Source organism: Ranitomeya variabilis, chromosome 4 (assembly GCF_051348905.1).
Source record: "Ranitomeya variabilis isolate aRanVar5 chromosome 4, aRanVar5.hap1, whole genome shotgun sequence".
Classification (NCBI taxonomy): domain Eukaryota; kingdom Metazoa; phylum Chordata; class Amphibia; order Anura; family Dendrobatidae; genus Ranitomeya; species Ranitomeya variabilis.
Genome location: NC_135235.1, coordinates 275,031,152 through 275,044,359, shown reverse-complemented (window position 1 = coordinate 275,044,359; position 13,208 = coordinate 275,031,152). Strand labels below are relative to the sequence as shown.

The 13,208-nt window shown below is 40.3% G+C and overlaps 1 protein-coding gene across 7 annotated transcripts in view; it reads left to right on the top strand.

Annotated features, from left to right (window-relative positions):
* The window catches only part of NCAM1 (neural cell adhesion molecule 1), a 410,078-nt gene that overhangs the window by 378,472 nt on the left and 18,398 nt on the right, over window positions 1–13,208 (top strand). For 2 of the 7 annotated variants that reach the window (XM_077249987.1, XM_077249988.1), the window contains one exon: window positions 5,643–7,252. The exons of the other annotated variants lie outside the window; for them this stretch is intronic. In XM_077249987.1, the coding sequence (XP_077106102.1) occupies window positions 5,643–5,722 (80 nt within the window). In that variant the 3' untranslated portion in view covers window positions 5,723–7,252. Of the gene's footprint in view, window positions 1–5,642; window positions 7,253–13,208 lie in introns of those variants that run through there. 7 annotated transcript variants of the gene reach the window in all.

Genomic DNA, 13,208 nt, shown 5'->3' with positions numbered 1-13,208 from the left:
CAATGAAAGTCTAAGGCCATGTTCACACATAGCGGTTTTTACCGCGGATCCACGGCGATTTTGATGCTGCGGGTCCGCAGCAGTTTCCATTGCGTTTACATTAACATATAAACCCTATGGAAACCACAAACCATTGTGCACATGCTGCGGGAAAAACCGTGCAGAAACGCAGCGGTTTAAAACCCGCAGCATGTCACTTCTTTGTGCAGAATCGCAGCGATTCTGCACCCATAGGAAAGCATTGAACCGCTTACTTCCCGCATGGGGCTGTGCCCATGATGCGGGAAGTAAGCAGATCATGTGCGGTTGCTACCCGGGGTGGAGGAGAGGAGACTCTCCTACAGGCCCTGGGAAGCATAAATAGTGTAAAAAAAAAAAGAATTAAAATAAAAAATGATGCTATACTCACCTCTCAGCGCTGCACGCGACCATCCGGTATCAGGGTTGGTGTGCGAGCAGGACCTGTGGTGACGTCGCGGTCACATGACCGTGATGACGCCTGGGTCACATGACCGTGACGTCACAAAGGTCCTTCTCGGCACAGCATCTTTGGAACTGGACCGCCGGGTGCAGCGCCGAGGAGATCGCGACGTCAGAGGGTGAGTATAGCCAATTTTTTTATTTTTTACATTACTATTGATGCTGCATATTGCTGCATATGCAGCATCAATAGTATAGGAGTAATCCCGCAGCGGAAATCGCGGAACAAACCGCGATAAATCTGCAGGGATAACCGCAGCGGGTTTGCCCTGCAGATTTATCAATTCCGCTGCGGGAGAACCTGCAGAGCACGCCGCAGAGTGTGCACATGGCCTAAAGGTGCAGAAACGCTGCAGTTCCGCACAAAAGAAGTGACATGCTGCGAGAAAAAAAAGCTGCGTTTCGGTGCGGCCTTTTCCGCAGCATGTGCACAACAAGTCTGCGGCTCCCATAGACTTACATTGGTTGTGCACTACACTGCGGATTTGATGCAATTCAGTGCGGCAAAAAACGCTGCGGATCTGCAATCAAATCCGCAACGTGTGCTCACAGCCTTAGCATTTAGGGAACCGAGCAAAAAAGCCAAGCAAAAAACAAGTGTGGGATTGCACTTTTTTGCCATTTCATTGCACTTTGAATTTTTTTCACATTTTCTGTTACACGACATGGTAAAACCAATGGTGTCGTTCAAAAGTAGAACTTGTCCCGCAAAAGATCACATGTCACATGGTCATATTGACGGAAACATTATGGCTCTGGATAGAAGGGGAGCGATAAACGAAAACAAAAAAGCTGCAGGGGTGAAGGGGTTTAGAAACATGGATATGGACATAGCTATGGAAATAGACATATATCTGTATGTATCTATCTATCCCATATCTATCTATCTATCTATCTATCTATCTATCTATCTTTCCCTCTATCTATCTGTAATGGAGTGTGGGTTGGACAAATGTAAAAGAGGAGGTCGGACAGAAATGACATCACAAATCTGTTTGAAGCTAGAGGAGGGAGAGGAGGGAGGGGTTGGGTGTGTTTTGGAGAGGGTGTGCTAGGTTCAGGCTTAGTAGCAGTGCAATGCATCATGGAACTTGTAGTATTAGAGCACAATGACTCAGGAGAAAGGAAGTTGTCGATTAACCCCATGAGAGCTGAATCCAGCACTAAAGTGGGCTGCTACAGCATGATAAAAGGTAATATTGCTAAAATAAACACAGTAGATGTTTTCAGTGGCACATAATAGCAAGATTTATGAAAAAAAAAAAAAAGGTTATAGTAGTGGACAACTTCTTTAAGGTTGAAGGAAGACTTTAAGTCCATCTAGTTCAACCCATAGCCTAGCATGCCCTAACAAAACGACGCATGCGGCACCATCCGCATACTGCGGCACGACCTGTGTACCTAATGTTAAATATAGGTACACAGGCCGCATGCAGAAGTAGGTGAAGCTAGCGGCGGAGGTGCGGCGGGGGCGGGGCTTCACGGAGGAAGTCCGCAGCCCGCTGCAGATCAGGTAAATGCTAGTGTGAAACTAGCCTAAGACGTGTTCTGAAGGGATCTCTTCTTTTTCTTGAAAACCAGAGCTTAAAACATAAGTACACCTTTGGGGGTAATTTATTTGACTTAAAGGGAGTCTGTCTCCAGGTTTTTGGTATGTAATCTGAGAGCAGCATAATGTAGGGGCTGCGACTCTGATTTAAGCGAAGTGTCACTTACTGGGCTGTGTGTTGCGGTTTCAAAATAACCAGTGTTTTATCAGCCGGAGATTATCACTGCAGGAGTAGGTCTCTTGTGCCTCCTAGTCAACTGTTCTGTGTAACCCCACCCACAGCACTGATTAGCAGCTTTCTGCCTATTCACAGTGTACACGGAAAGCAGCCAATCAGTGATGTGGGCGGGGATATACAAAGCTCAACATTCCCTGCGGCAGCGCCACCACAGGAAAAAATATAACACTACACAGTACTCATAGAAATTAGTCACCTTTAAATGTGAGTTTGACTAGTCCTCCACTGCAATTTGTAGTTAGTATACACTCTACAGATAAATGGGGGTCCTGAATGTGGCCCTCTATTGACTTAGAGTTTACTAATGGGTTAGTATGTAATACTGAAAAAAAAGAAACAAAAAAACAAAACTGATTTTCTAAACCTATTAAGGACCGAAATGTTACTGAAATATATTAGGAAATAGTCAATGTGTATGCTTTACTATTTTACCCATATGTGTGTATTATTAGAGGGCCCCTTTAAATTGTGTACATTTGTGTTCTTCCTTGCTTTTCCTTTTTACTTAACATATCCCAAGTTGAGTGCCGCTACATGACCAGCTTTGAAAAGACAAAAAGAATTTGCAGTACTCTGTTGGAGATGTATCTGCTATATTTGGCCACCTAGTGGTTGCAAAGTGCATTGCAGCCTTTTGAGGGTTTTCATAGCACATAGTGAAAATGGAATTACTAATGAAAGGATGAAAATATCCTGTATTCTTCCAATAATAACTTTATTATCTAGGATTTAAATCACATTTCAACCTGAAGATGGCGGGCAGCATTTTAATAATGTACAATTATTAAATGGCCCCTGTTTTTTCAGACAAATTGATCTAATTTCATGGATAATGTAATATAAAACAATCTGCCAATCACTTTATATAAGTACATTGTCCTTCCTCCAAAATATCACTCCAAAGTGCTGTCCACTAGGGGTCTTTTTTGAGTGTAACTTGTTGTCCACTATCTGTTGCCTAAGAGTAATTTGTCTCTAGAGATGATGAGATGGATTACATGAAATGAGGGTGGGTCTTTATCTACAGGAAGTGAGGGTGGGTTTTTATCCACAGGAAGTGAGGGCAGGTCTTTATCTACAGGAAGTGATGGTAGGTCTTTATCTGCAGGAAGTGAGGGCGGGTCTATATCTACAGGAATTGAAGTTGGGTCTTTATCTACAGGAAGTGAGGGTGGTTCTTTGACTATCTTCATGCAGTGAGGGCGGGTCTTTATCTACAGGAATTGAAGGCAGGTCTTTGTCTCTACAGGAAGTGGCTGCGGGTTTTTATCTACAGGAAGTGAGGGCAGGTCTTTATCTACAGGAAGTGAGGGTGGGTCTTTACAGGAAGTGAGGGCGGGTCTTTATCTACAGGAAGTGAAGGTGGGTCTTAATCTACAGGAAGTGAGGGTGATCCTTTGACTATCTACAGGCAGTGAGGGCGGGTCTTTATCTACAGGAATTGAAGGCGGGTCTTTGTCTCTACAGGAAGTGGCAACTATCTACTGGAAGTGAGGGCGGGTTTTTATCTGCAGGAAGTGAGGGCAGGTCTTTATCTACAGGAAGTGAGGGCAGGTCTTTATCTACAGGAAGTGAGGTTGGGCGTTTATCTACAGGAAGTGAGGTTGGGCCTTTATCTACAGGAAGTGAAGGTGAGTCTTTATCTACAGGAAGTGAGGGCAGGTCTTTGACTATCTACAGGCAGTGAGGGCAGGTCTTTATCTACAGGAATTGAAGGCGGGTCTTTGTCTCTACGGGAAGTGGCAACTATCTACAGGAAGTGAGGATGGGTCTTTATCTACAGGAAGTGAGAGTGGGTCTTTATCTACAGGAAGTGACTGCGGGTCTTTATCTACAGGAAGTGGGGGAGGGTCTTTGTCTCAGGAAGTGGGGCAGGTCTTTAGCTACAGGAAGTGGAGCAGGTCTTTGACTATCTACATGAAGTGGGAATGGATCTTTGTCTCCACGGAGGAGGGGAGGTCTTTGTATATCTAAACAAAGTGGTGACAGGTATTTGTTTGTCCACAGAAAGAGGGATTTTAGTATTTAAGGGAAATGGAGGCAGATGTTTGTTTCTCCACAGGAAGTGGGGCTGAGTTTTTGTCTCTCTACAGGAAGAGGTAATGGGTCTTTGTCTTTCTAAGGCAAGCGGGGCAGATCTTTGCCTACCTACAGGAAGTGACAGTAGGTCTTTGTCTCCTATAAAAGTCTTTCTACAGGATTAGGGGTAGGTTTCTGTCTTGCTACAGGAAGTGGGGGCTTATTTTTTTAATCTCTGTTCCTGTTCTCCTGTCAAATTGCTTACAGACATAACCAAAAGGCAGGCTTTCACTTTAGGGCAGGCAAGCTATTGGACAATGACAGGAACAATGCATTCTGGAGAGTTGAGGAAAAGGACGTTTCTACACCTATAATACTGATAGAATACTGGTTGAGAGGAACCAACTACTCAAAGAGAGTGGATGGCAAATTACAGAGCATAAAAAAATTAGAACAGCTTTTGGACATATTGGACTAGTAGATTTTTCACCAAAAGCATTTTGGCATGGGGATGACGACAGCAAGAATACATTTCTCCACAGGTTTTATATGGAAGGAACCCTTTAAGGGTTTTTATAAAAAAAACTGTGAATTGTCTGAATGGTTTGTTTTATCTACTAGACCAAGATCACTGACTAACAGCTGACTCTATAGTATTATTGACGGTCATTGTAGGTCATAAAGGGGATTACACCACTTGTAATCTTCGCAATGCGCCACAACTCCTACTGAGGCGGAGCTGAGCTGTATAAGTATTCCACGTTTCCCCATTCATCTCATTGTCTGCCATGTAATATTAGATTTTCTTTGTACTAAAAGGATTTGGCTTCAAGATACAAAACCTGTAGGACTCTATGGTCTTATTTTCCGTGTGTTTTGGTTAATGAGCAGAGCTGTTCTAGACATTGATGTCTTTCAGGTAACATCTGAACCGTCCTTTGGGTTGGTTTCTCATATTTATCCTGCCAAGCTTATTTTTACCTCTATTTCTTGCTCTTGTGTCTTGCATTTGCCTCCCGTGTGAGCTCTAATTTACTGCTAACAGCTTCTGCTTCTTGGCTTGCCTCATTAATTACGCAATTCCTATAACAGCCACCATCTTCTTTTCTTGTTTGGCTATTGCTGAGTTTTGCTACATTTTTTTTCTCTATATTTGTGACCTGTTCATTTTCTTATCTGTTTTCTCTTTCTTTTTTTTCCTTCCTTTCCTTCCTATGATTTCTCCCACCTCCTTCCTCTATCCCCGAATTCTCCCTTGTCTACTATATGTCACTTCAACCACCCCTGGACATCCATTCTTCTACATGCACCAATTACTCTCGCCAACAACCTCTTTCCTTGGAATCATTGCATCAGCAACCAATATCGGGAACTATACTGTGTCATCCACCGCCGCAGCTTTGCTCGCCTTATTTGTGACTGTACTTTTCTCTTAAACTGCTTTTTACTTTGATCCTTTAGATCTTTCTCTCATCTAGAGAGAAGCAACCATTCGAGCAAACCCATATCATGTGTCTTGAGGTTTTATTTTAAATTTTTTTTGTTATTTGGGGGGGAAGATAATGAATTTTGGGACAACATTCATTTCTAACTCATAACTTCCACCAAAAGTCACTTCTAAACCGGAGAGCGGCTTTAGAAGGTGGAGTTATAGTGTCATTGGGCAGAGGTGTTTTATAAAGGGGCAAGAGGTATCATGATCTAAGGGAACGTGAGGCAAACGTCTTGTATACGTTAAACCTTATAGGGGTTGTCTCATCTGATACATGGCATAAATAGATGCGGATCCCTCCTCTGAGAACTTGACCCTGGGAATGAAGCGGTGCTTGCACATACGTAGCTTTCTCCATACACTTGCATGGGATCTTCAAAAATTCACAAGCCCGCTTACTAAGAAAATTTCCGGATCATCCTGTAAAATGGATGAAGAAGCTGCTCACCACTCCATTTCTTGTGTCACTCAGTGGGGATCTGTTCTCAAGGTTCTCCTCCTGCGGGATCCAAAATTTATGACACGTCAACCTAAATGTCCCAGAATGGAATATTTCCTTTAAACTACGTCAACTCAATTAATTTTTATTTATTTAGTTTTTTTTAAGAAGCAAAAAGGAAACCTATTAATGTGGCGGCAAATATATGAACGGGCATTTAACAGGTGTCTCGAAATCCCATTACCGTGATTAGTTCTAAATGTATCAAGCAAATATATATTCTGATCATGGTGATGTTTAAAGGGGATTGTCAATCATTAAAAAATAGTCTATGTATAGTTTTGTTTTTAAGAGTCATCCCTTCCCTTTTTTTTAAGAGCAACCCTTTATGGGCTCGAAGGTTATCCTGATGAATGGAGCTACCTCGGGTGGGATTAAAGTAGACTCCTTTTCTAATCCTGGTCAACTCTTTAAATGCAGTATTATATGTTATGTATTCGGTCTTATGTTGGAAGTCAAGGAAAATGAATCGTTAATGTTTATCAATTGTTCATTATAATGTTTAAATTTGATTTGGAGTGCTATCCCTTAAAAAGATACAGAATCAAAGCACACACACCAAGATTAAATTAGTTGGTCAATTAAGGGCAACAATTTTTTGGAAAGTGCCATCTTTTCCTTCTGAACGTAGAAATATTCTTAGAAAATATTTTAATAGTTTCAATTCAGCTTTGCAAATTCTGCATGGACAAATCGTACTTAAACTGTGCGGAGCCCAATGCAACTGTGTAATGCTATTCGCTTGATGCCATGGCGGCCTCGCGAGGGTTTGTTTTAGCCTGTGAAAATTGTATAAAAATGATTAGTCGTATCACACAATAGTTCCTTGTTAAAGCTTTCATCTATGGAAATATTGCTCAACCATAATGGGAAACTGACATGACTTTGTATAGAAGTAAAAACAAAGCTTAATCTTCTGATTGATGGTGCTCGGATTCCTCCAGTTCGGTGTCCTCGAGTAGGTAGTAGACATAGAAAAAAAAAAAAAGAATTGTAGTCCAGCACCATGGAAAAAAGAAACATTTTAATTTTATTCAAAAGTTTCCATAAAAAGATGTAAGATTAAAAGGGGGAATGACAAAGCATGTTTAAACCTTACGCATTTCGGACTGTGAATGAGTCCTTGCTTACGGTATATGGAAACTTTTGAATAAAATTTGAAATTTTAATTTTTCCTTTGCACTGGATTATAATCCTTTTATTTCTACATCTACGTGACTTTGTGCTTGTCATGGGACTACTGCTACATAATAACACATCAGCAAAAGTTGTTTGCGAGCAATAGTGCACCAATCCATTGCTTGTGTTGGAAACCTTGGCTGGACCGGTACCTTTGAGCATGAAGCTTCAGCTTTACTGACCAATTAAAGGGTTATTCACACCATTTAAAGTGGGTAATGGATAACTTTGGTGGGGGGAATGACCTCCACTGCTGTCTTAAGTAGTCCGATGGACAGTAAATGGAGCTGTGGTTCACATTCATTTCAGAGGCGTTTCTCGGGGTTGGTGATCACTTTGAATCTAAGGTATCTCCCACCATAGCTTAAAATCCATTAATTTATGTTACAGCCAAGTCTTATTATTCTCATCAATCATGTCAGTAGAATTCAGGTTAGTTGGAAAGAAACTTTGCCAATTACCGATGTAGAGTAGTGGAGCAGGTAGTCCTTTCTTGAAGTCATGCTGGCCCATCACTTTTTAGCTTCCTTAATGTTCCTCTGACTGCATTACTAAGATCTGGCTCATGCAAATTGAGGCGTACTGGCCTTGTCCTCAACTACGCATGTGCTGCATGCCAACAAAGTTGGCTGGTGATGAAGTATCCCCCAGTTAGGAAGTTTAGAAATATCACTTTGGCCAAGTATTTGGGGGGTGAAAGGTTGATATAGGATTCCCTGTAAGATGGAAAGACTGAAGGTAGAAATCTAGTTTACATGTAGATATTTCACCCCCTGATGTGATCACAGCAAAGTAACATTTTTGGGCTGACCCAAAGCTGTTTCCTTTTTAAAATGTTTAAAAAGGAAAGTGTTAGAAAACTATTGCGAAGTATCATCTGTCCAGCATGGAAACTGAATCAGGGGCTGAAAGTGTTTCTTGAAAAAAAAAAAGTACAATAATGGGGGCTAACAACCTCCCATGTAAGTGAATAGAAGGTTGCTATATATTTGTTTTGTCATTAAAAGAGGTTTATGCTTTTAGCAAAGTGATCCCCCGAACTTTAGCTGTAATGTAAAATAAGAAAGCCACATTGTAGTTCCCCTGCCAATTTCAGCACAGACTCTACTTTGCTGTTCCTGTCTCTATTTATTGGCTAATGTTGCAACTACAGTAAGCATCACCACTGAACGCTGCAGCTTATCACTGAGCTCAGTGACCCTAGCACTTTAGACAGCACAAGCCAAAATACAAAATCCGGATCAGCAGCAGGGGGCGACACTGTACCTGATGAGGTAAGGACTATCTGACTTTCATATTTTACATTACAACAAACATTTGAGCATCCTTTTTCCAACAGTAGGAAACCCCTTTAAGAAAAGCAAAAAATATTGTGTTTTCTAGGTTTAGAAAAAAAAGTAAACTTTTTTTTTTTTCAAAAAACTAGTGCCATCCCTGTCTATGGTATTGTCAAGTATTGACCAGCTTCATTTACTTGAATAGGGATGAACTGCAGTACCAAACACAGCCCATGGACAAGCATGGCACTATTTCTGGAAAAAAAAAAAAAAAGTACTTTTTTAAATTTTATTGTCAATCCTAATTTTAAGAACTTAATTTAGTTTAGCTACTAATTTTACTTTGATGTTGATTATTTGCACATTCAACATCATAAAAACTTCTTAAAGGGGACCTTTCACATTAATTTGATTACTGAAATTAGAGGTTTCACTGTGCAGGCTGTAGAGCAACAATAAAAATGGTTCCTGTATTGTAGTAATGTGATGTGCCGGAGCTGAAACATCAAGTTTTAAAGCCATGTGCAAATTAATCTGGAAGTGCAAATTGAGTATGTTTAAATAGTCAGATTATATTGACACGCCCCCACATGCAAATTAGCACTTCCAGGCAAATTTTCTTGCGGTTTTAAAGCTAGTTTTCTCAGCACTGGCTCAGCGGATTACTATAAGACTGGTTTCATTTTTATTATTGTACTAGGACCCATACAGCCAGTTTCAGAAATAAAATTGTCCTGATGGGTTCCCTTTGTCTTTAATTTTATAGTTTACTTTTGTATTTGTTAAAAAGGAAGTCAATGCATAGGATGTAACACTAACGCTATACAATGAGTGAATTCATTAGGAACCAGTACAATCTCTGAGCCATGTTAACCTGAATATTCATGAATAATGTACCGCTAGTGCCTGATGACTCAGAAGCGTTACTGGCTCCTGGTACGTTCACTCTTACAAAGTATCGTGATAAAAGTTGCTCCACATTGTAGATTTCTACCACAATGAAGACTTCTACCAAGATGTGTAGACATAGTAGACTTCTACCAATGAGTGTTATATAGTATACTGCTACCAGGACAAGTAGACCCAACAGACTTCTACCAAGATATGTAGGCATAGTAGACTTCTATCAATGCTTCTATATATAGTAAATTTCTACCAGGGCAAGTCAACATAACAGACTTCTCCCAAGACGTGTAGGCATAGTTGGCTTGTACCAATGCGTGTATACATACAGTAGTAGACTTCTACCACCACAAATCAAAATAAGACTTCTACCAAGACATGTAGGCATAGTAGACTTCTACCAGTGCAAGTATAGATAGTAGACTTCTACCAAGACTTTTAGACATAGTAGACTTCCACCGGTGCATGTATACATAGTAGACTTCTACCAATACGTGTAGATATAGCAGACTAATGCCAAGATATCTAGACATAGTAAACTACTTCCAATGCGTGTATACATAGCAGACTTCTATCAATAAGTGTAGACGTCTTCCAACACATAGTACACATCTACAAGTATGCGTAGATATAGTACATTTCTACCAAGACTTGTAGTCTTCTACAAAGACGTGTAGGCATAGTAGACTTCTACCAATGCATTTACTCATGGTAAACTTCTACCAATGGACAGTGCAGACTTCTTCCAACACCTGTAGACATAGTAGGCGTCTACTAATGCGTTTACAAAAAGTAGACCTCCACCAATAGATATAGTAGACTTCTTCCAATACGTGTAGAGTACACTTTTACCAATGAGTTTACACATAGTAGACTTCTAGCAATGGACATAAACCTCTTCCAATATGTTAGACACAGTAGACTTCTACCATTGAATTTATACATAGTAGACTTCTACCAATGAATGTAGTAGACTTCTTCCAATAAGTGTAGACATAGTAGACTTCTACTAATAGATTTAGTAGACTTCCAATAGGTGTAGATATAGTACACTTTTACAAATGCGTTTACACATAGTAGACTTCTACCAATAGGCGTAGTTTCTCCAATTCACGCAAGCACATTTCCTACCCCAAGCCCAAAGTGTGCCAATTTTCAGACTCCCAGGGAACTATTATTTTGTAGACTTTTAGACTTGTATAGATGAAAAATAAAAAGCAACAATTATAGAAAAACAGTGAAACCATTATGTAAAATAGACTAACATTATATTGTGTAATTATATTGATTATTTTCCTCATCTCTGAAAATGTTGTCAGTGACCCTCTGTGTTACACCTTACAAATAAAAGTTTGATGACATTTATGCAAATATTTAAAAGAAGAGATGGATAAATCTCATATGCTTACCTCTATTTATTGACCACGTCATCATCTTACAGTTGAGCAAATTTATTCACAGATCCTGGTTCAGTAGATACATTGGTAATGTACGGCCACTGGAGCATAGCCCTAAAAACTACCTCTTACCTACGAGGGCCACTACTGATTAGAAGGCTCATCAAGATATCATGCATGCGTTGTGCCGCCATAAAAATGTTGCAAAGGTCTACTAATCAGAAGAGGCGTCAGGAACACTGGCAGGCAGGAGGAGGCTCGCAGTGCTCTGCTGCTCCTTTTGTGCTTAGGAGTCCAGTGGGTGGTTCTGTTTTGTGATTGCTCTCCCTGTACACAGTCATATGAGGCGATTTGTGACTCACCGATTAGGACCGCCCTTTGGACTCCTAGAAGGAGCAGAGAATTAAAAGAATAAAAGTTTCTTTGAGTCGTTTTTTCCTACAAAACTATATATCAATCTGTTCTTCTCCACTTGCTCTATGACATGCTGTCTGCAGAATATAGATCACTTTTAATGTGACACTTTTCCTTTAAAATGGATTGAAATCACCAAGTTTCTGCTGACTTTTGTGAATGATTCCTGTGCAGGCCAGGGTGTAGATAATTTATGAATGGCTTTCATAGTAGTGGGGTGCAACGTTGAACAAAAAAGAAAATAATGGATAAATGAGCACAATACTAATCAGATTGGCGCTTTTAGATATTAGGATATTTAGGCAGTATTGCCATATTGTAGTCCGTAACATTTTCTAGAACTATTGTTATAATTTAGCTTCAATGCCGATGAACAAACCCAACGGCCACATTGACGACATTAAGGTTACCCGATTCTTTGCATTTCTGAACTTTAGGGATGGCGAGGTTCCATTCTTGGTAAGGTTTCTGGAATTTTTGTCATGACTGACCCCTGCCCATTAATAACCCATATTAACCCTTGTACTATTGTATGAACAATGTCATATTTGATGTTTATACATATCAAGAATATCAACTCCGGCACACCCTTTATTTTGTTTTCGTGGCTTCAAAAGTTCTGTAAGGATAAGCATCTTGTACGACTCTCCCGGCTTCACCTCTTCACGTTCTCTCTGCTTCTTCTCCGAATCTCGGCTTGTCCATTCTCCGGCTTGCTGAAAGGATTTGTCTGTGAGTGACATTTTATAAAAAAGAAAAAAAAAAGAATGGATGGAGCATGTATGTGTAAGCGTTGGGCAAAGCCAAAAGCCATATACTTGTATCTATTGTACAGTTAATTTCACTGGTGGAGAATTTCCTATTAATAAAATTCTAGAAAAAAAAATGATAAGGAGTGTGGAACTTTATTTTTGGGCATTATGGACAACGTGGAGTCTGTCTGCAAAACTACTCTGATGTCCCGTAGAATCGAATTTCTCATTCCCAGCTTGAGCGAAATTAACGGCTAAGAAAAATTGTACCTGGAAGATCATCCCGCTGTTTCCTTTTTCAGCTAAAGTGGTTTCCTACTGTAAAAACAAAATTGTGTGAGTACATGGTGAAGAACATGAGCCTGAATATAGGCAGGATTGTTGAGCAGTGTACTCATGGCAGAATATGTTCTATGACAGGGACAACTTTACCTCCACTATGTGTCCACATATATTACTAAGGGAACCAAGGTCTTTAGGTCATTTCTATATGGTTTAAAGCTGGAATATGTCACTCTGTAGGAAAATACGGTTACGGTATAGGATATCACTTCATGAACAATTAAAGAGGCTGTCCACTACTTTTTCATTGATGATCGATCCGTAGGATAGGTCATCAGTGTCTGATCTATCGGGGTCCGACACCAGCACCCGCGGGGATCAGCTGTTTTCGGTGTTGACCGAGACTGCTCGATTGTGGAGTTGCTCTGCCTTCTGATAGTGGCCGAGGGAGGCTACTGCACATCCGCCTCCTAGTCAGATCAATAGGGTGTCAGGTGTTGGACCCTAACCGATCAGACATTGATGACCTATTCTAAGAATACGTCCTTAATGAAAAAGTAGTGGACAACCTCTTTAAGGAAAAGCCAGGCTCTCTTAATGATACATGAAAGTGTGATTTTAATAGGTATCGTAATCCATGTAAACAAATTACGTTTCGGTCAACAAGTCCTTCTTCAGGCTTAAATCAATATAATAAACAGGAAAAAGGGCTAAATTACAATTCCAA